At 55.2% G+C, this 21,952-nt stretch overlaps 1 protein-coding gene across 5 annotated transcripts in view; it reads left to right on the top strand.

Moving 5' to 3' along the window:
* Window positions 1-13,132, top strand: part of TXNRD2 (thioredoxin reductase 2) — a 42,357-nt gene extending 29,225 nt beyond the window's left edge. Inside the window, exons 11-17 of one of the 5 annotated variants that reach the window (XR_003902580.1) lie at window positions 4,326-4,462; window positions 7,608-7,703; window positions 8,018-8,110; window positions 9,706-9,777; window positions 11,757-11,965; window positions 12,377-12,685; window positions 13,040-13,132. Coding sequence is in view for 3 of the 5 variants with exons in the window: in XM_029922315.1 (XP_029778175.1) it covers window positions 4,326-4,462; window positions 7,608-7,703; window positions 8,018-8,110; window positions 9,706-9,777; window positions 9,954-10,051; window positions 11,757-11,880 (620 nt within the window). In the remaining 2 variants the exon portion in view is untranslated. Of the gene's footprint in view, window positions 1-4,325; window positions 4,463-6,204; window positions 6,813-7,607; window positions 7,704-8,017; window positions 8,111-9,705; window positions 9,778-9,953; window positions 10,052-11,756; window positions 11,966-12,373; window positions 12,686-13,039 lie in introns of those variants that run through there. The other 4 variants (XR_003902579.1, XM_029922315.1, XM_029922316.1 and 1 more) reach the window with 4 other exon arrangements.
* Window positions 13,133-21,952: the final 8,820 nt, after the last annotated feature.

Here is a 21,952-nt window from a genome sequence, read left to right as displayed (position 1 = left end):
CCTACTGGCACTGAGCTTCAGGCTGCTTCCTTTACACACTTGCCGCGCCTGTCTGATCAGAGCCCCTCATTTGCGCTGTCATACTCCTGCTGCCACTTAAATCTTACCTCATTACACGGATTGCCCTTCACTCGTCAGAACGTGTGCTCCAGGCAGGCGTGAAATTAGAGGGAATGCCCATGTTCCCATAATGGCGTGAAAGACGCGCGTGAAGCTGCGTGTGTCCGATTGGCTACATCCCTGTGCCCAGCTGAGCAGGTAGTAATGACCAACAGCCGCCGTATGGGGGGTTTTCGACCTTCAGCCTTCTCTGGCCTGCTCCAGCTGGCTGGGTGAACGTGGTGGCCGAGCTGCCTCCCCCGGGCCAGCAGCAGCAGCTGGTGGGACTCCAGTGCGAGGAGGGGAGGGCTGGCCTGGTCCAGCTGCACCGAGAGCTCTCAGGCTGAATGCAGCTTCTTACAGAACTTCAGCACCCTGGGGTGTCCTGGATGCGGGGCACAGGAGGGAGGCACTGTTGTACGTTGGTGACACCAGGGCTCACCTGGTCCCCCTAGAGGGACTCAGGCCAGTGGGCAAGGCTGGGCCTGGTGAGGGAGGCAGCCCCAAAGGCCCAGCCACTTATTTATTCAGATATTGCCTCTGAGGAGGAAGTGAGAACATGTTTGCATCTGGAATCTTAACGCCCTGATTGTTTGCAGTAAATATGATACAATGTCATTCGTATATCACGTGAGAAGCTCTTACTTACAAGGCAGTGAAGTTATGGAGATATGTATAAATGAATGAAAAAAGGCAAGGAACTGGCAGTTCAGAAAAGAAAATTCAGCAAGTAAATATGTGGGCAAAAGTACTTAATTTTACTGGCAAATGTACTGGTGGTAATCAAATTTACTGGTAATCAAAGAAGCGATAATTAAAACAGCAGCGGCGTAAAAGGAGCAAGCCCAAGAAGGAGCTATCTGTCCAGTGCAGCTCCCTGCCCTGCTCTGGGGAGTCCTCCCTGGCCAGCCAGCCTTCCACTGAGGACCTGTCCCAAGGAGCTAAACCAACATGTGGACAGACCACTGCCTCCATCCTGGTGGTGTCCAGGGAGCAGAGATGTGGGAGTCAATCCGGGGGAGCCAGGCGCCAAAGAGCTGAGGCCCCAGGGAGCAAGAGATCCCATTGTGCGTGGAACACCTGACATCCTGGGAGTGGGAAAGCACACACAGGGTGATGCAGATGGGGGGATGCCATGGGGGCTCCCGTCTCTACCCAGATCACGTGAGGAGTGCTACCATTTTTTTTTTTTTTTTTTTGCAGAAGAGGAAAATGGTCAGGGAGAAGACTTCACACGGTGCCTGAGTCTTGCTTTTGGTCATTTAAGTCTGACCTGGACAGGGGCATTGTCCGTGGGGCCAGAGCTGCCTTGCTTGCATGGCTGGCCTCAGGGTCTCCACCCCAGCATCTCTGACTGTCTCGAGAGCTCCAGGGTTGAGCTAAGTGGGGGCCCTGCACCATCTGACTGGGCCCCTAGCACCTGTGGAGAGACATGACTGCTCTAAGCACAAGGGAACAGAACTTCAGGGGGTCATGTAGGATGTCCCTCCCTCCTCCATGACCCTTGTCCACATTGTTTGCTCAGGGAGTACCGTGCTCTGGCTGTGGCCCCATGAGGCTGATGGGGCCTACCTCACAGCTCAGGGGTATGGCCCACAGAATGGGGTGCCTAGGGGGAGCTGGGCCCCCTGCCAACCCCAGGTCTCATCCCACACAGGCCTTACCAGCACCGCTTCCAAAACCCGATGTGCCAATGGCTGCCCTTTTAGGGCCATCTCTGTTTGGTGCAGCCTCTCTCTTCCTTTGCTGTTCATTCCAGAAGCATCAATGGAGTACCTCCCACAGGTTGGGCATATTCTTTCTGTCTACCCCACTCCTGTTACTCCTTTTAAATTTATCTTTATATTCTTAAGACCTTGGATGTAGTTAGACTGGCGTGTAGTTAGGTGAGGTGTGTGGTTACCATGGTTACCATAAGGCACAGGAGGAAACACTCCTGGCCTCCCATGACCAGCCAAGCAGGGGTGCAGCGTGGCCAGCCCCAGAGCAGGGTGGTCTGCAGGCAGCCAGCTTTGCCCTCAAATGCGCCAGCTTTGGCCTGGAGTAGTCACCCAGAGGTTGTGGCCTGGTGAGCTGCCGTGTGACCTGTCACCCGTCTCCATGCACATGACTAGTGTCAGTGTAGGTGCGGTCAGAAGGCAGGGCCCTCTAGGGACTAGCGTCATGTCGCCTGTGTCTGGTATGCTGGGTGATGGGTGTCAGCCTGCCTAGCACCTGATTCCTGTGGCCAAGCAGAAAGAAGGAGCTGGAGCCGGCTCCCCATGAACTTGAGAAGCATGGCTTAGTTGAGTCTCTGTGTTTTGACTTCCCACTCTGGGAGAGCAGCTGGAGACTTAAGGTTTCCCTTTCATAGGACTTGGTCTTCCAGATGTTCAGATTGGCACCACCCACTGCCCAACCTCTCTTGTGTCTGAGGCACCACAAGCGGTGGGAACTGTGCCTTTGAAACTGTTTATCTTTGCCTTCAGGAGATACCCTGAGCCTCCAGGAGCCCCGAGCGGCCGCTGATGCCCTCCTGCCTAGGGCCTGGCAGGAAGAGCTGTGTTTGCCACCTCCTGGCTTAGCATGGCCCTCTTATCTGAGTTAGGGGAGAAAGGGGGGCTCTGCTAGCAGCACTGCTGTGACAAGGCCTAGGGCTGTGAGCATATGAAGGCTGCCAGGAGGCTGCTGCCTCACTGTCCCCTGCCCCCCTGGCCTTTGCACCCCTGATGTGCTTGTTAGGATTAGCCAAAATGACTGCACCCGAGGACAGGGATGATGTGTGGTTTGGGCTCTACCTTTCTGCCCATCTCCGTGCTCAGCTCTATAGGTCTCAAAGCTGGGGATGTAGGCTAGGCAGGCGCCACAGGCACTATGGGAAGAGGAGCTGAAGGCTCAGAGCATCTGAGGCCTGGCCTCTAGCCCCACGGACTCAGCACCTGTGCTGGCTGCCAGAGCAGGTGGGTGGCACCTACCCCAAGACCCTGAGCAAGGCGTAAGTTTGTACATTCTCACTGGCTGCTCTGGGGGACATCCTGCTGCTGGACTCTGGGGACAGGAGGCCACAGCCTATTCATGTAAACACAGTCTGGTGATGGGATGGAAGCATAAGTCCACCACAGAGCACCATCCTGTCCCTAGTGTGAACCTGTGGGAAGAGCACCCTGCAGGAGGGTGGGGCACCCTGGGGTCACAGAGACAGTGGAAGGGAGGGTGCCATATGGGGACCCAGGAGTCTGTCAGCTCCCTTGGGGCCCACAGGCGTGCTCCACAAAGACAGAGACATGTGCGCCCCTGCCTTGCTGGAAAATGCGTGCACATGACAGAAGCCACAGCTTCTGTGAGAGACCTGCGTTGTGTATATGCCATGTCTTCCCTTCAGGGCACATGCCTTCAAAGGCTGCATGGGCCCGTCGTGCCTTTGTTCACACTCCACCGTGTCTGTAAGGCGTCCAGGACTGAAGTGTCTGCCTGGAGCCTGGCCCCTGCCGTAGGGAAGGGTTGAGATCACCGTGCAGGAATGGGACGCGTATCATTCTTGGGTTGTCACTGCTTCTAGACTTTTTCTGTGGTCAGAGCCATAGGAACTTTGTATTTAAAGAAAGAAATTAGAATGAGTAAATTTCCAATTTCAATTTGACATTATGGGGTTTCAACCACTTTGAATGGCACATCAGATCTGTTTATGGGTCTACTTATTGTTAGAATATAATCCTCTTAGGACAGACAGTAGAAATATGGGTTGCCGTCGTCTCTTGAGCGAATTATTTTTGTATATACTTGGTTATCAACTGCATATCCAATTAGGCACATTGGTTTCAGATTGTTTATAAGTTACAGGGACTTTTTCTTCCATTTTTAATTTATTTTTTTGTTGTTGGAATATAGAAACTGTGTATATGATTAAAAAACCAGAATTGTATCACAGGCTATATTTAGAGAAGTCTTGTCTCCATCTCTGCTTTCTCCACCCTTTTTCCTTCCTTTCTGTTTCTCCTAGTCTTACTTCATACTCTCGTTGATTCTTTGTGCAAATACAGGTGGGGTGTGTGCGTGTGTGCACTGTGTGTGTGTGCATGTGTATGTGTGCATGTGTGCAGCTCACAGAGGCCAGGAGCCCCTTGATGCCGTTGTGCTTCATGTTTTGCCAATTCCAAATGGGCATTCTGAGAAGTGTTGTGAATAAACCAAGGAATCTCAGTCAGAACTACTGAAAGTCTTTCAGCCTTGCTCTTTATTTCCTTCAGGTCGAATTCCAGAAACCAGAAGTCTGAATTTGGAGAATGCTGGAATAAACACTAACCCCAACAGTCAGAAGATCCTGGTCGATGCTCAGGAAGCCACTTCCGTCCCCCACATTTATGCCATCGGAGACGTAGCAGAGGTACGGCCTGGACCTGCCACCTGGCCTCACCACCCCATGGCCCCACCACATCTGGGCCTTGGGGACCTACAAGGCTCACAGGGACTCTGAGCCAAACCCCAGGTGCTATTAGACTCAAGTTCTGGGAAGGATTGGGCATCAGCCTCTGGTTGCCAGAATGCTCCTCCTTTCTGTGGAACGAGGTTGGGGAAGGCTTCAAAACTGAAAGCACCATCAGCAGATTCCTGTTGTGAACCTCTGAGGGAGGGTGTCTGCACACATGGAGCTCCACTTCCCAAAGGTGGGCTGGTGACACAGAGCCATGGGGCTGTCCTGGCCCCACAGCACTGAGCTTGACCTCTTTGCCTCAGTTTGCCCTCTGAACTGTGGGTCAGTATTCTCCCCAGTTGGCTTTCAGATGGGGGCAGGGCACATGGATACAGCCCCAACTCACCGCCCACCTGCTCCTCCCCTTGTGAGTCCCTGGTAGAAGCCCCATCCCTAGCCTGGGAGGCATCTGGTCATCGCCCTTCCCTTCTTCATGGCCTGTGGCTGGTCCATTGTGGGACCCTCACATTCCCAAAGTCTCAGGAGCAGTTGGCCTGTCCTGTATATGTGCAGCATGTTCTAAGGAAGGTGGCTCAAGCAGGATCCTGGCCAAAGGAGCCTGAGAGATAGATGTGCCAGGCCCCCCAGATCCCAGCCAGCCTCTTGGCAGCCAGACCTGCCAGCACCATTGACATGTTAGTTTCCTGTGGGCTTCATTACAAATCAACACAAACTGGGTGGCTTGGATCAATAGAAATGTATTCTCTCACATTTTGGAGGCCAAAAGTCTGCAGTCAAGGTGTGGGCAGGGCTGTGCTCCCTCCAAAGCCTCTAGGGGAAGACGAGTCTTCATCCCTTCCATCTTCTGATGGCCCTGGGCAGTCCCAGCTTGCAGCTATAGCACTCTGTTCTCTCTCTGCCCATCCTCGTGTGTGTGTGTGTGTGTGTGTGTGTGTGTGTGTGTGTGTGAGTGAGTTTGTATGTCTGTCCTTGTTTCTTTCTTCTTAGGACCCTCTCATTAGATTTAGGGCCCATCCTAAGTGACCAGTCTGAAATGATCTCAATCCTTTCCTTAATTTCCATTTGTAAAGAGCCTCATTTCCAAACAAGGTTCCATCTGAGGTTGCAGGCAGACATGCATGTGGGGGATGCTATTAAACCCACCATGATGTGTTCTGGCACCAGCCATTTTTCTGAGTTCTGTGGCCACTGCAAGAACAGATAGAAGTCCTAGCCCTCGTAGAAGTGACATTCTGGCCGGGGTCATAGACGACAAGTAAATAAGTGAACTATTTCAGGCAGATGTTAGAAGATGCTTAGTGCAGCGATCCAAGGATGCCTGAGGGAGGAGCCAAGCCAGCTAGAAGGCCCAGGGGAGTCAGCAAGCATGCCTGTGCCCACCCGAGAGTGGAGGCACTGCCCTGCCCAGGCACACTCCAGAATCCACTTTGGGAGTGGGGGGCCAGAATCTGCAAGTGGGCCCCTGGGTGGGACATCCCAGAGCTGAGGGGGTGTCCCCAGGGCTTCAGAACCACGTCTCCTTCAGCCTCTGCCATAGCTCACAATGGGAAGGTCCTCTAGAGAGCTTGGCACAGAGACCAGGGCAGGAGGCCATACAAGGCTGGGCCTTCCCTTTGTTCCTAAAGGACCAGCCTACCCATTTGGCATAGGTCTGTTGTGAAGACACCTGACCCCATATAGATCCCTCCTTCTAGGACATCATGGCCCCTGGCATTCTCATGGTACCAGAGGGGTCACTCACCAGCTGTGGCCAGTGCTGACTTGTGAGCCAAGCACTGCCACCTGAGGCTGCCTGTGAACCCAGATTAATGAGATGGCGCACGGGAAGCAGACTACCAGATGGAGGTGGGACCCCAGGCACAGCTTGCTGGCGTGAGCAGTCAGAGCTCTGGCCACTCCTCCCACCCAAATCATCTCTGACCATCTAGTTGGCCTGCTGGTGTGCACGGAAGTGAGAAGCTTCACATGCCCATGTGACTGGGCAGTGTTGTTGCTCGTGTGACCTCTGGCGGTGGGACGTGGCATTCTCTGGTGGCGCCTCCTGTGTTCATCCTGTGTGCCGCTCCCCAAGATAGCACTCATGGTCCTGGGAGAGTGCCTTGCGTGTTACATGGTGCTTTCTGCGCACCCAGGAGCTGGGCGAGATCCATCTGCAACAGGGCTCATGCAGACATAGTGGAAACCGTAATATTTCAGACTATGTTGCCAGAAATACACAGTACACACACAGGCAATATCTATTGAAATATTAAAACTACTCAGTTGGAAAGGCCATTCTGGGCAGTGAAAAGAGTTAACACCACAGTGGTCTGGCGTCTGTCAGGGAAGAGTCCAGTGGGCGGGCGGGGCAGCCATTGTCTAGTGCGATATTGTGTGCTGTTCGCACAGACGTTTCCGCAGTTAGTCAGGCCTGGTGGAATGCACGGGCTGCTTTCACGAGTTTATCTCTGCAGATCTCTATTCATTTCTGGAATGTCAAACAACATCTGCATTTCCTGCTGCTGTGAAGGTGATTGGCAGCCAGTCCCAGGCTGACGCGTGCAGGAACACTGGGGGCTGTGCCACCTCCTGCTCCCCGAGCAGGACACACCCTGGGACAGAGGGGCCTCCAGCAGCACGGCGTTCTGACTTGGGATCTATAATGGACTGTGACGTGCCAGCCAAGCTGCTTGTCAGGAGCACATGAAATGCTTCCAGGGCCCATTTCAGCCTGAATCCCAGTTGAGGTGGACGATTGTACGGTAGCGGGATCTCCTTGGAGCTTTGTCATGAGGGCAGCTCTCCAAGGCCACGAACACAAAGAAGGGGTTCAGAGAGAAGCTGTGCATGAGTGTGGGCAGTGCAGCTGGGCTCATTGGCAGCTCACCTGCTCTTCGAGGGAAGGGGGTCATAACCACAGGTGTGTTCTCAGAGCGGGACAGATGGAAGCGAGCTGGAGAACAAGCAAACCCCCAGGAACCCAGGGGCCCAGAGGCAAACAGCCTTTGGAGGTTTCTGAAAGGGAGAAGCTTCTCTAGGAAGGCCTGGGTGGTGGTGAGGGTACTGCACAGACTCCCTCAGTCATGCTGAAGTGACCCAGGCTCTCTCCTTGCATCAGGGGCGGCCCGAGCTGACACCCACGGCTATAATGGCAGGAAAGCTCTTGGCCCAGCGGCTGTGCGGTCAGTCCTCGGATGTGATGGATTACAGCAACGTGAGTACCTACTGCCCTCTAGCACGCAAAGTCCAGTCTGGAGACGGCCTCAGATCTTCCCAGGGGCGTGGGGGTATGTGTGCATGTACATCTGTGCAAGTGCATGCACATGTGCCTTCACCTGTGCATGTGTGTGAACTTTAGCTCTGAAGGTGTGGCCCAGGAACAAATGAGGGTGTCCATTCACCCTCTTACAGGCTGCCAGCCAGCACATCTGGAGACCCAGCCTGCACTTGCCCCTTCTTGTGTCCCATGGTGGGAATCTTCAGTTTTGGGTCCCCAGGAGTGTACCTCACTTAAGACCTGCTTTCCAGGTCCCCACCACAATCTTCACCCCACTGGAGTATGGCTGCGTGGGGCTGTCAGAGGAGGAGGCCATTGCTCACTATGGAGAAGAGCATGTGGAGGTAAGTCAGGTCCCCGAGGACAGAGGGATGCCAGGACATGATGCCTGTGTGGTGCTCAGCCACACAGCCTGATGACAGCCTTTCCCAGAGACCCGGTGAGCAGGCAAGAGTGTTGGCGTCCCTGCTTCCCAGGGCCTGCAGTTCAGCAGGGTAGGGCAGGGGGGCCCCGAATGACAGCTGAGATATGGTATGAAGGGACATGCAGGGCAGGAGTGCTGGAGGACAGCCCCAGAAACAAGGGCACCTTGGGGTGTGGTCCGCCTCACAGGGGCACATGTCTCCCTCCACCTGGAAAGTCTTCTACCCTCAGACCTTCTCCTATCCTTGGGCTGCTGCTATTCTCCCTTCTCCCCAACCCTACCTGGCCCTGCCCTTGGGTACCTCCACCTCCCTGCCACCCCTGCCTTGGTTTCTTATTTGAGATTCGTCCAGCCCTCATAGGCCCCCAACAGCCCAGACCTAGGTACTCATCCCAGAGGAAGGCTGCTTCTGAATCTGTTCACCTGGTCTGCTGTGGCCCTGGGGTGGCCCCAGGAGGTGCCCTGGGTGACTCAGCAGGATTCAGGAGCCTTTGAAAACTGCCAGGCTGTGAATGCTGGGAGCCTTCCATGTGGCTTCATCTTGCTACTGCAGCAGCTTGCAGACGGACCAGGAGAAACCAGACCCCATGTGGCCACCACTGCGGGCCTGGTGTCCTTTGGGAATGAGTCACTGGGTTCCAGGGTCTGCCCCTTGCTCCAGCGCCCCAGTCCCCTCCATCAAAGGGCCATGCCTGACAGGCCAGCCTTCCCCCCCAGTACTGTATTTGCTATTTTTGTTTGATTCATCACAAGTACATGGGGACATATGTTCATGGCATTCTATAATGTTGTTTTATGTTTCACAATGTTGAATGGCCAAATACCCTTTGTTTATTTTCTTTTTAATTCTGTCTTAGTTAGAACAATATTCTCTGAAGTTCCATTAATTAATAATGGCTGTGCAGCACATGTGAGGGCTCCGCTCATTTTTTACTTGGCCGCAGCCCTGAACACTCTGTCGAGCCCTTCTCGGGTGCTGAAAGCCTTTGTCCGACAGCTCTAGTGTGGCCCGGGGGCCTCCCTATGCCTGCCTCCTCCTCTTTCTCAAGGGAGGCCCAGCAAGCACCAGAGTGCCCTCAGGAGGCCAGATAGCCACTGGGTGGGCCAGTCACCCCCTTCCAATGTCTGCAGTCACCCCATCCACTCTGCAACACCTACCTGGTGTGTACTCCTGGGGGCACTGTGCCCTGTGTTGAGCCTCGGGCTCTGTGACAAGTCACAGTGGGCTGCACTTAGCCAATCTGGTGCCCGCTTTGCTACTGTGGTCAATAGGGGTCTTGGGCCTGGGTGGGAGAGGGTCTGTCCTACAAACAATGTGGCTCCAGCCACAGGCTACCTTTGTGTGGGAGAGAGAGGGGTGCTATCCATGGCCAGCTGAGCCATGTCCTCGCCCTCCAGACCACAACCTGCAGGCCAGGTAGGCACTTCTGGGTTCCCACCAGGTCCTGCAGTTCACTGGGCCTATAAAATGCATAGGAGGCTACTGACTCCAGGAATCGATATCTTGTCACTTAGGTTTATCATGCATATTATAAACCACTGGAATTCACAGTGGCTGAACGGGATGCATCTCAGTGTTACATAAAGGTAAGTGTCCCCACAGGCCTGGGCTGGGACATGCCAGGAGGTGAGAGGCAGGGAAAGAGCTGGCATCCATGGGTGGGGAAGCTCCACATAACCACTCATGCCCCCAGGGTGGGCCACGTGTGCAGTCCCTGGGTCCCATCTCCAGCCAGGCTGGCAATTGACACTGTGGCTTTCAGATGGTGTGTCTTCGGAAGCCCCCACAGCTGGTGCTGGGCCTACACCTCCTTGGTCCCAATGCAGGTGAAGTCACTCAAGGATTTGCTCTGGGGATCAAGTAAGTCCAGAGGAATATCAGCCATTGCACAATGCCCAGACTGGTGTCGCTCTGAATGTTGGCGGCTCTGTGGTTGGCAGTCTGCTGCCTTGGGGTTGCTTTTACGTAGTGTTGTCTGTGTTTTCAGCAGAGCATCTCCTCAGACGTAGCAGGCCCCATTATACAAGAGGCAGCTGGGCCACCTGAGGAGCTAGGGGAGAGGCCAGGTCCCTGGTCACCCAGGGTATTGGGTGGGGGGAGTGGTCAGACTTTGGGTCTTTTCTCCTCAGAATGAGCAGGGTTGGGGCTCTCCTTCACATGGCAAAGCACCCAGGCAGTCATGAGTGAGCTTGACGAGAGCTGCCCGAGGGCCAGCATGTGTTTTCCAGAGCCGGACCTTGGGCACAAGCTGTGCTTTGTGAGGTCCCGTGTCCCCAGGCTTGCCTGGAGCCTTTGCTGACGGAGGCTCTGGGTGGTGGCAGGTTGTTTGAGGCAGTGGGGTGTGGGGCTGTCAGAGGCAGGAGGCCAGAAAGATAAAGTGGCCGTGAGGGAGCCAGCAAGAGCTTCCTGGGCTGCCTGGAGCCCCATATATGCTTGTGGCTTGGGGCCATGGCCAGGACCCAGCCTTGGAGCATGGGGGAGGTAGGAGGTAGGAAGTAAGATAGGGCAGGAGCTAGAGTGGCAGGGCCCAAACCCAGGGAAGCCAATGGGGCCTGTGAGGGTCTAGTCCAGATGCCCCGAGGATATTAAAGTCATTGGGTGAGCCGGGCACCCAGTAACAATAATAATTATAGGATGGAGTCACTGGGAAGATCGAGAACATGGATGGGCAATTCACAGGAAAAGAAAATTAGTAGAAAAAGTAGAAAGTTGCTGTGCCTCATCTGGAATTTTTGATGTAATTAAAACACCAAGAAACCATGTTGATCAGTGAGGGTTTGACACCGTCCAGCCCCGTGGAGATGCTGAAGGTTTGAGGAAATCAGTGGAGCGAGAAGACCCATGTTCAGAAACCATCAAGAGGAGGGTGTGAACTGGACCCTCTCACTGGGGGCCTTCGGTCCACATTTGAAACGCACACACTTGTTCATGTCGGGAACTCACGCACCAGATATTCTAACGCGTGTGCAGAGACAGAAGCAGGCTGTTTGTCGCAGCCTTGTCTGCGGACAGTGGAAGCGCCCCGTGGGGAGTCCATACTCACTGTGCCCGCGGGGAGGTGAACACTGCTGAGGGTGCAGGGGGCATGTGTGTGAGAAGCTGGGTGCTAACCAGAAGAGCGAGGTGAGCTGGACTGGGCAGGAGGCTGGGCGGGTGCAGGCTGCAGTAATAAGTGGGCTCGGGCTTGCTGGGGCAGGCAGGTCAAGCCTCACCTTAGCAGGAAGAGGGAGCAGGACCACAGAAGGCCCAGCTGGAGCCATGGGCCAAGCTGTGGCTGTGTCTGGTGGGCTGGGAGCAGTAGGAGACCAGTATGGAGCAAGGGAAGGAGGGGAGAGGCAGGAGGGAGGCCTGACATGGAGCTGCTTGGCATTTGTTGGGAGATACATGGGTGTCAGCAGCCATGCTGGCTAAGGAAGACAGAGTGGGGCCCAGGACTGGAGAGCAGCAAGGAAACTGTGACTTCCAAGACCCTCCCCCATGTGACATCTTCAGAGGGACGGGATGATGTGGACATGCCTCCCTGTGCTGACTCATCGCCTGGGTCCCTCTGTCCCCCTGTGCACAGGTTCGGGGCCTCCTACAAGCAGGTGATGCAGACGGTGGGCATCCACCCCACCTGCGCGGAGGAGGTGGTCAAGCTACGCATCTCCAAGCGCTCGGGCCTGGACCCCACAGTGACGGGCTGCTGAGGGTAGGCAGCCATCCCTGCAGTTCAAGGGCACACAGCGTGCCTGCTGCCCCCCACAACCAGGCTCTTCTGAGGCTCAGATCCAGGTACGCAGCTGGGGTAGGCTCTGTGTTTAAGGATGGACAAGAGATCGGGGTGGGGTTGGGTGCCAAACTGCTCTCTCCAGGTACTTGGGGGGCTACGCCTGCTGTGCCACTTCAGATGTGAGACCTGTGCCTAGGCCACAGTGGCTGAAGAAACAGGGCTGGGAAGGAGGCCATTTGAGGGCCCACCCTCCACAGGGCACCTCCGGACACCAACCTGGCTGCCACTGCTCCCCAGATGCAGGAAATGTCTTAAGGCTGGGCTCACACCACAGCAGCCCGTCCCGGGCAGACATTGGGTGTGGAACGCATCCCCTGGCTGAGCTCAGTGGGCTGCCAGGCAGGAGGGGTGTGCCTCCCTCCAGCTTTGCTCCACGAAGAGCAGCACCGGCTCATTTCCCTGTTGCCCAGAAGGTGGAGATGCTGCCTTATGCACGGCAGCCACTGCACATCTGGTTCTGTTGGAGCTTTGCAAAGTCGGGCTGGGAAGGTGGCAGCCGGAAGCCTCGGGTACATTCATCCCAGCCCTCTTCTGAGGCGGAAGAAATTAGTGAGACTACCCTGACCCCTGCTAAAAGGTTGTATGTGGTCAGAGCCTACTCAGCTGTCGGTGTGAGCGTGTCCTCCAAGCTTCCATGGCCCGGTGTCTGGGGTGTCTGCTGTGGCTGTCAGCCCCTCCTGGGGTTCAGGTCCTGAGAGCTAACGCAGACTATAGACAGAGCGGTGAGCACCCCACAAGATGCCTTGAGGCAGGCCCAAGGGCTGGGTGGCAGCTGAGGGTCCTGTGAATTTGGGTCCTTAATAAGGACAAAGGGTATCCTGAGGAAACTCCTACCAGAATATCACACCTAACAGAGCGGTTTTGTTAAGACCTGCTGTAAATTTTCATCATTCCAAAATATTTTTTAACAGTACAGTGTTCCCTGTGATGCATCGATTGGGGGGCTGGGGGTGGGGGTGGGGGCGGAGACTTTCCCTAGGTCTCATTTCTCCTCTGTCCCCAGAAGGTCCCTGTGTGTGTCTCAGGCAAATGCCGGGATGGCCTGACTGTCCCATGCCGACTCCCCATTATTGCAGGATGCCAGAGGCCAAGCCTGGGCAAGCCTCACCTCTGCCTGGAGAGCCCCTGAGATCGTCAGTGTGGGTGGCATTTGGACAGAATCCCCTGTGTGCCCTGCAGGGATGGCCCCAGGGGTTGTCAGCCCCTGACCTTGCACACCCTCCTGCCTGGGCCAGCCCCACCAGGCCCCTGATGCCAGAAGATGACGATGTGCGCAGAAACCCACCCTGTGGGCTGCCCACATCCGAGCCCCCCTGGTATTTCTGGAATGTAAATAAAGAGGGTGTTTCCCTGACATATGCTCCACCTGTGCTGTCCCTGATGTACCCCCCCGCCGCCCATGACCCAGGTAGAGGTGGGGCCTGGCTGCCCAGCCTGTCACACATACACCCCTTTGTTTCAAGCTGTGCTACAAAGGGAGCCAGGGTCAGCATGCTCCAACCACCGCAGCCCCGCCCCAGTAGACCCTGACCCTTTCTTCCAGGCACAAGGAGCACGGCCGTCCCTCCCAGGACCCTCTGCTGGGTCTCCGTTTGCCTCAGAGCAAGGCAGGCCCTCATGGGGGTGGGAAGCCACTGGCTTTGTTCCAGAGCAACCTGCCAGTGGTGTGGCCCAGTGACAGGAGTTGGCAAGGGTGTTGGAGGCTTTCTGTCCCCTAAATGTCATGCACCTCATTACGTTTCCATTGTGGCCCTCCCAGCCAGCTTGTCTGCTGTGCTCAGGCTAATCCTGCACATTGAGGCTTGATGGGCCGAGGGAGCGCCCTTCGGCACCCGGCCGCACCTGTCAGTCACTGCAGAGAGACAGCGCTGACAGTGACAGGCAGGGCCCTGCATTGTGCTGGGGCTTTAGCGGTGGTTAATCTCGTGTCTTCCTTAAGAAAACATCACTTAGTCTACCCGCCCGGGAGCCCTGGATGGGACCCTGCTTGTCAGTGAACAAAGGAATGTCTTTGCACCTAATGGGCCTAGGGGAGCCTCAGACACTCGCTTGCTTGGTGTGAAGCGTGTGCAGGAGCTCTCAGACGCCCAATTAAGATGCCGAGTGCAGGGCTGGGCCAGTGCCCTCTTGACAGGTGCGGCGAGAGATCAGCCGTGTCCCATTTAACGCACGGTTGGCGGCGGGCCCCTGCCTTGGAAGGTGCAGGGAAGGCTCCCCTCTGCACTGGGATGAGGTGTTCCTCTGCCTGGGAGGCGAAGGGCGAGGTCTGGGGAGGGAGGTCAGCTAACGTAGCTGATCTCCTGGGGGTGTCAGAAGAGGCCCCTTGGAGCTGGGCTGGGCCCCTGCCATGGGACAAACAAGGAACTTGAAATGGCTTGGTTGCTTTTCATGATGGTAGAAATATGCAGCCCATGTGGGAGAACACAGCACACACCAGACAGTCTCTGGGGCGAGGACTTTCCACCTCCCTGCTCACCCCTCGAGTCAGCCAGAACGCCAGCCCCATGTCCATGACCCCACAGCCCCCCACTACCGGTCGTTTTCTCCAGGCACCCTTTTTCCCTAGAAAGGACCTCGGCCCAGCACACTTGCTATGTCTGTAATGGCTACTGTCTCCATGCTGTGTCTGGCCGGTTCACTCAGCTTGCGCCTTCCTCTAGGAAAGGAAGAGGCCCCTTGGAGCTGGGCCCTGCCATGGGACAAACAAGGACACCCCCCAGGAGATCAGCTATGTTAGCTGACCTCCCTCTGCAGCATCCACGGTGTTGTGCCCTGCCAGCCTCATTACCTAGTCATGCGGGCATTCAGAACAGCTCTTGAGGGATGTGGCCTGTGTGGCCCTGAGGCTCCACAGACCTTGTCCAGGAGGCCTCAGGCCTGCATGGGGGCCCACGCCTTCCTGGTAAACTGTGGGCAGAGGCCTGGCCCAGTTCACCACCAGTGGGCATTCCATGCAAAAGTCTGCCACAGAAGGCCCAGCACTGGCAACTGCCATCACCTGGGCCACCTTCCGGGCCATGCTGCTCTGGCTATGGGGTTCAGTATCCTGAATGTCCCACATGCCCCCACTGCCCTGGAGGGGCCTAGGGATGACAGCTCAAGGTCTCATGCCCAGCATTCAGGCAGGTCACACATTTGGGTCTCAAGTCTGAGCAAGAGTGTGGGGAGCAGGGCAGATGTGTTAGGCCACAGTGGTTTTGTTCTGCATGTCCCAGGGATTGCCTGGCTCCAGACCCACTGTGTGACCCAAGCCCCCTCCCTGGGCCCAGCCCTTCCCTGTGCCCCTCCTCCCAAGGAGCTCAGGGAGGGGCCAGAGCAGCACTGGCCAGGTGCTCTCCACTTGACTCTAGGGCTGCCTTCCTGCCATCTTTGCATGTTTTTATGGTGCAGTGAAAATAGGATTTTAATTTCCCAGATTGCTTGGTGTAACCTGTAATTCCCCCTGGCAATGTCTGGCACACTTCTGTCTATGGCTCCAGATTTTGCAATGATGTAGGGGTGGGGGGTTGGGGAGGATTGCTGCTGCTCAGGGGCCAAGCCATACCTTCCCTGCCTCACCCTCTGCTGTGAAGAGAGGCAGGTCACCTCTGGTCACCTACTACCCCTCTCCTTCCCCCCGCCAGCCCCCCTTCCAGTGGTCCTGAGGCCCCCAGGAAGGTGGGTGCACAGAGAAGGGAAAAGTTATTATGAAGGGCTGGACCCAGGACCTAAAGGACTCAGCAAGGGAGGGGCAGGCTGGACCTGAGGCAGACATTTGGAACTGATGGAGGGGGCATCAGCCCACAGAAGGTAGCCCAGATGTTCAGCCTGCAGGCCCTCCAAACCCTCCATAGGTTGCTGATGCCCTGCCCCTCCCCACCAGCATTTCACAGCCCTGCTGGGACTCCAGCAGCTAGTGGGGAATACCCTCTCTACACGCCCCTCAGCCATGTTTTCACATGGTTGGGGAGGCCCTCACTGGTGGAGCTGCCCCATGAGAAACAGCTTGGCATCAGGTGGCACCTGTGGTTCAGTATCAGTGCCTGTGGCCTTGGGCTCAGGCCTGCCCCTGAGGTCCCTGGGGTGCCTCCCCTTACCTGGTGCTGGCAGTAGCTCAAAGGTGTGACCAATGCCCCAGGCTGTGGCCCACCCCCCAGCCAGAAGCAGACCCTCAGCCCTGGCTGGATGCTGCATACAGAGCTGTCAGGACCTGCTGCAGAACAGGCAGTCCAGGGCCCTGCAAAAAAAGGATACCCAAGTCAAGGGGCAGTATGCTCATTAGAAACAGTGCCATCTCCAGAGACTTAGGGCTACCAGGCCATGTCACTGAGCCCTCCAGACCCTGTTCAGGCTCCAGGTGCCTGGCTCATTCTGGTCAGGGGGCTGCAGGGCTAATGGCTCCACATGGGGAAGCACCCATGTAGGCATCTAGTTCTTACAAGTATGTCATGAGAGGTTCCTCTATGCTGGGCTAATGGTAGAGGGTCCAGGCCAGTTTGGGGGTAGGCTGCCAGGGGCCATTCCTGTCTCCCCAAGTTGGCCCACTCAGATCCCAGCCAAGCGTCCCAGGCCCAGACTTTTCCCACCCATCTCTGTGTCCCTCTGGGAGCCACCACCCCCACCCCTCTCTACCCTGGGCCTCCTGAATGCCCCTTCCTTCCATCCACCCACGTTCTTCCTTGTCCATGCCTACTGTTCCCACTTGGCTCACCCTTGGGTCCTGGTCAAGGGGTACACAGGGGCCATGGTGGCTGGTCACTGCTAGAGACAGATTGAGAGCTCCCCCCCACCCCCCGTCTCCCTCCCCAAGGTGAGCAAGCGGCAGTAGGGTGTTCTCTGTCTGAAGCAATTCTTGATCCAGAAGGTGAGGGGGCTTGCATACTTGGCATCCTCTGGGGCCTAAGCTGGGCCTGGCTCTTGGGGGGAAGCCCCCCAGCCTCAGAGGAAGCTGCTCACTCCTGGCCCCAAACTCCCAGGCTGTGGACTCTGGCCTGATGTGGGGGCAGTGACATGAGGGGGCATTTCCCTCACCTCAGGCCAAGCTGTACTGGCACAGAGACCAGAATCAGGGACAGGGCAGGGGGTGTAGTCATCCCAACACAAGACCAGATGTCCCTCCACTGGGGCCACCTGCAGGCCTGAACACTGCCAGCCTTTAGCCTTATGCCATCAAGGACCCCATTACCCGCCCACTCAGGGCCCTGACCCTCAGCTGACAGGCCACCCGGTGTAGGGAGCTAGCTGACCACCTTCAGGATGTGTCACAGAGCCCCAAGCTGCAGCCCCACGCCCTCTTGGTGGGGGTCACAAGCACTCTGGGCTGAGAAAATGGCCCCTACAGCCTTTGGGATGGAGGCCTGCTTCTGTCTACCCCTTCTTCTCTTCCTCTCCTTCCCCCATCTTCCCTCCCTTGACCCTCCCACTCCTCCCCATCCTCATCAGGTTTCCCTTGATGCCAGTGCCAGCAGCTGCCTTGTAGAGGAAGCCCAGAGCCAGACGATAGGCCTCATGGCCCCACCCTTATTTCTTCCTTCCTCTGCCACCATCTTAGACCTGGGCTTTCTTGCTGGATCCTGACTATTCCTGGGAACTGCCTTAGGTCCATCCTGTACCAGGCAGGGGTATCAAGAAATAAATGCCTTGGATGCCACCCTCCTGGGGCAGGGAGGGGCGGAGGAATGGGACACAGGCTCTGCCCACCCCAGGCCCCTCTGCACACTCAGGATGAGGCAGGTGCTTGGCGCTCCACGTGAGTGGCTTCTCTGCTGGGCTTTTCCACAGGTGTGTGGGGGGCTTCCCCCAAAGTTGTGCATACACCAGCTCTGTGCTGCCCACTGCCCAAGCCAGGCATCCCAGCTCCAACAGGATGGGACTGTGGTGGAGCCAAGCCGCCAGGTGCCCCCCAAAAAGGCTGGTGAAGGAGGGAGCTGCACGGGTACCTTTGGGGCAGGCCCAGCCACAAGCTGTGGAGATAACGAGGCTAGTCTCTTAAGATTCTTCAACAGGCAAGAACTGTCAAGATTGATAATTGGGAGAACTGAAAGAGATGGCAGTTCACCCATGCAGGCCAGGTTGCACCTGTGAGTGTGGAGGGGCTAGTGCCCATTCCCCCCTCCATCCCATTCCGTTGGGGGACCCACACCCAGTGCTCCTTGGGCCTCACCTTAGGCTGCAGGGCCAGCCTCTCTGCCCAGGAGCTGTGACCGGTGTCACTACTTCCTGTTTCCAGACCCCTCCATGATGGCGAAAGTTTGCCAAAGGCCAAGGACATGCAGCAGACATCCTGGGCTCACACAGGCCACAGACAGCACCCACCTCAGGCTAGCAACATGACTGATGGAAACAAGAGTGACAATAGCTGTGCCACCCACTGTCAGGGAGCCAGGGTCTCCTAGGGGGGCAAACTTGCTCCAGCTGATGCTCTGGTTCTCTGGGATAGCCCTGGGAGGGAGGACACAGGATTTTGGGACCATTTTACAGCTGCTGCTTCTTGCACTTCCCCGCAGAACCCCTTTGAGCAGGTCTGGCTCGCCACCCTTTCTCCCTTGTGCCCACTCCTCCCCCATCCGCCGGCCTTTGCTGCACAGCCCAACCCTGGCTGAGCTCTCGGGTTACTGGTCTCTCCACCCGAGGGCTCTGGGAGCTCTGCACGGCCTGGTTCCCGGCCAAGCACCTGTGCCTTCAAGGGCAATGAAGAGGCTGTTGCGTCAGCCCATGGGGCCCAGCAAAGCATCTTAGAGCTGAGCCCATCTAATCCCAGCCCCAACGTGGTTTACGGTGCTTGGGTTTCCCTAATCCCGAAACCTAAGCCAGGGTCCCAGCAGCCGTCCCAACGCCATCTGAAAGGGCAGCAAGAGGACCCCCTCCTATGTGCCTGTGTTTGAGGCTGACCTCCTGGGACAGGGCAGAGCGCTGGGCACTCAAGGGTGAAAATCCAACTCTGATGAACCTGGGTGGAGCTCAGGAAACAACCAAGCCCTCTGCTGCCTGGCTGGTCCTGCTCCGGCCTCTTCCCAGGCAGGAAATCTAAAGCCAGCGGCCACAGCAAAAAGACTGGTGAGGCAGGCCCAGCTCAAGACCGCCGAGGTTCTGGCCTATAGAGTTTCACAGGACAGTGATCCGGGCTTGCGGTTCCACAAAATTAAGTTTTTTTTTTTCTAATAAAATCAGGATATCTGGCTTATAACTCATGATCAAATAACACCAAATGCTTGGGAATAAAGTAGAACCATAAACAAGAGATGGTGTGACCTGGTTACACAGCAGCTGGGTGTCAAGAGCCAAGTAGGCCCAGCTCCCTGCCTTCGCCACTGGCCACTTCCCCAGCCAGGGCTCTCAGGCACTGGACACCAGGCACACGGGTGTGAGCACCCCAGCACAGGGCACCCCGTAGTCTCCCTTTTTATAATTTTATTAGTGAGGCATGCAGGCCATGTGTGGTGAGAACAGTTAATGGTGCCTTGTGGTCTTTAGCATCTTTGAAGAATTTTCATACCTATAAATTTCCCAAAGCAGATGTAATTAGCTCCTAAGCTACCAGGGTCAAGATATGGGACAGAATGTGAGGAGATCAAAGCAACGTCCAGATGTGTTTTCTTGGGGCCTCCCACTTGATGAGTGAGACCGATGCCTAGACCCCCCAAAAGTCCCCATGGGGTGCACTGGTGCAGCCAGGGCACAGGCATGCCGCCATCCTCCTCACTGAAGCCTCAGCACCAGGTCCCTGCCGTGGGAGAGGGTGGATAGGAAGCAAAGACCTCCATGCGGCTTCAATGGCTCATTGTTCTGCCCTTGGTGGCTGGAATTGGGCTGAGTGATTATAATAATAAAGTCCTAACAATCAGCCAGTGGTTAGGTTTCCATAGCTTGGGGAGTATTTGATTTTCAAAGTCTTCAGCAGGGGAGATGGTGTATAAATGGAGTGTGTTGTTCACATCAGCCTGTTCTTTGGAAGTCAGGGTCCATCCAGCCCCTTATTTCCCTCAAAAGATGCTTACCTGTCGATTCCCCCAATGCCCAGGCACATCAGGGAGGGAGGCTTACCAGGAGGCCCAGGCACAGTATGAGTCCTGCCTTCACCAGCTCAAACAAGCCCTGACTCCCACCCCACCCTCTGAGGGCTGCTACAAAGAACAAATGCCTACAGTGGAGGCACTCAATGAGTTGGGTGGCTCATCTTACTCCTGCCTTGTACTCTCTCCCACAACACACATCTAGCCCTTAAGCCATGGCCCATGCTGTTCCCACAGCCCAAAACTGGGCCTCCACCTCTGTCCTGGCTAACTTCCCCTCCTTAGTTAAGATTCAGTGCAGAAAGACTTTCCTGGCACCTGGTAAGGGGCCTGCTTATGGCTCCCATGAAATGCTGTTTATCTCTCACCCCTAAAAAGCCTCCCTTATTCACATCTTTTTCCCCAGTACAAAGCCTTGCACATAATAGGTGCTCAAAGCACAGCTGTCAAGTGAACATTAGCATGAACTATTTATGTTATATTTTCAATACCAAGATTTCCACAATGCTCTGCTCTGTGAGATCTGAGATCTGAGGATGTGTGCTCTATACACACTGTGCATCCCTGGGAAAGAGATTACAGCTTAGAACCTGACCCAACTTACTTCAGTTTACCTCCTCCTGGTTCTAACATTCCAGGGCTGCAAGAGATAAACAGAACACCAGATTTTCTCCAAGCATTTCATCAGGCACCATATATCTTAATTACAAAGGCAGGCACAGCAGGATTGGTGCCTATAACATAAATGTAAGGAGGGGCTGGCCTAAGTAGTGACTGGGCAGCTTATATAGGGTTCACTTGCTATAGTTAATAGTGATCAGCTCTAGACAAAATCGAAAAGGTAACTATCTGAAGGCACTACACAACAAAAAAATAAAATAGCAGAAACTAGAGGGAATCCAATCTTTGAAAGGAGAGAAATCTACTGAGTGAGGTTCATATTTATGCTGCTTTTCCCCTGAGGGTCTTCTCCAGGGTATGGCATGGGTGCCTGAAATATGAGTAGAAAGCTATAACCCTATTGACTTGATGTTCCAGAGAACAGAGTTTGGGTCAGCCAGAGCATCTCGAAATGAGGAAGAAAATCCATGAAAATGTGCATATAAACTCCCCTCAGATCCTTGGTTGAGTCCTGGACTGCATATGTATGAGTGAGACTCAAGGGGTCCAGGAGAAAGATAACAGCTGAGGAGGTATGTTAGCTATTGCCTACCACAAAGGAGAGAGAGTGTGTGGATCTCAAGATCTGCCAAGTTATGGAGACGGTGCAAACACCACAGGCTCTCCATAGAAACCTCAGAAAGTCCATGCCTTAGGAGAAAAAATTATGTTCCAGGATAAAAGGGTCTGTGAAATTAGGACTAAGGGCAGAAGTGCAACAGATCTACCCTAACAAATTTATTTATTTATTTATTTATTTTATTATTATTATTTTTTTACCCTAACAAATTTAAAACTAAGCTTTCAAAACTTCAATATTGTCTTAGCCGAGGCCAGGTCCCGGTGCGCTCGTCCCCGGCGTTCGGTGGTATGTGTCTTGTCCCGAAGCCAGGTCAGCAGGGCGGAGAATCATCTTGGGTTCTTTTCCTGAGGGAAGGAGAGAAAACAGGGCAGGAAGAGGGACGCACAGAGAGTAAAGACACAACACACACTTTCGATCAGGCAAGAAAGAGAGCTTTATTCAGAAAACTGTCTCTTATAAAGGTTTCAAGGTGGGAAAACAAGGCAGCTGACCCAGGTCAGTTGCTAGGAAACAGGGTCAAGGGATTAAGACTGGAGTAAAAGAGGAACCAGACCAAAGTGTTCTAGCACAGCGCCTGAGGGGCCGATACCACCCTGCCTGCAGGCGGTTGATCTTTGCTCTTCTGGCTTCTCCTCTGACAGGGAGTGGCGCTCCCCTGCCTATTTTGCAACTCCCCACAGGGAGTGACAAATCCGGCTAGCAAATGGCCAAGGAGCTGAGATCTTTGCCGCTTCCCACACAATATGGAACAAAAA

The sequence above is a fragment of the Suricata suricatta genome, chromosome 14, assembly GCF_006229205.1.
Source record: "Suricata suricatta isolate VVHF042 chromosome 14, meerkat_22Aug2017_6uvM2_HiC, whole genome shotgun sequence".
Lineage (NCBI taxonomy): Eukaryota > Metazoa > Chordata > Mammalia > Carnivora > Herpestidae > Suricata > Suricata suricatta.
This window is presented reverse-complemented; position numbering and strand designations above follow the sequence as displayed.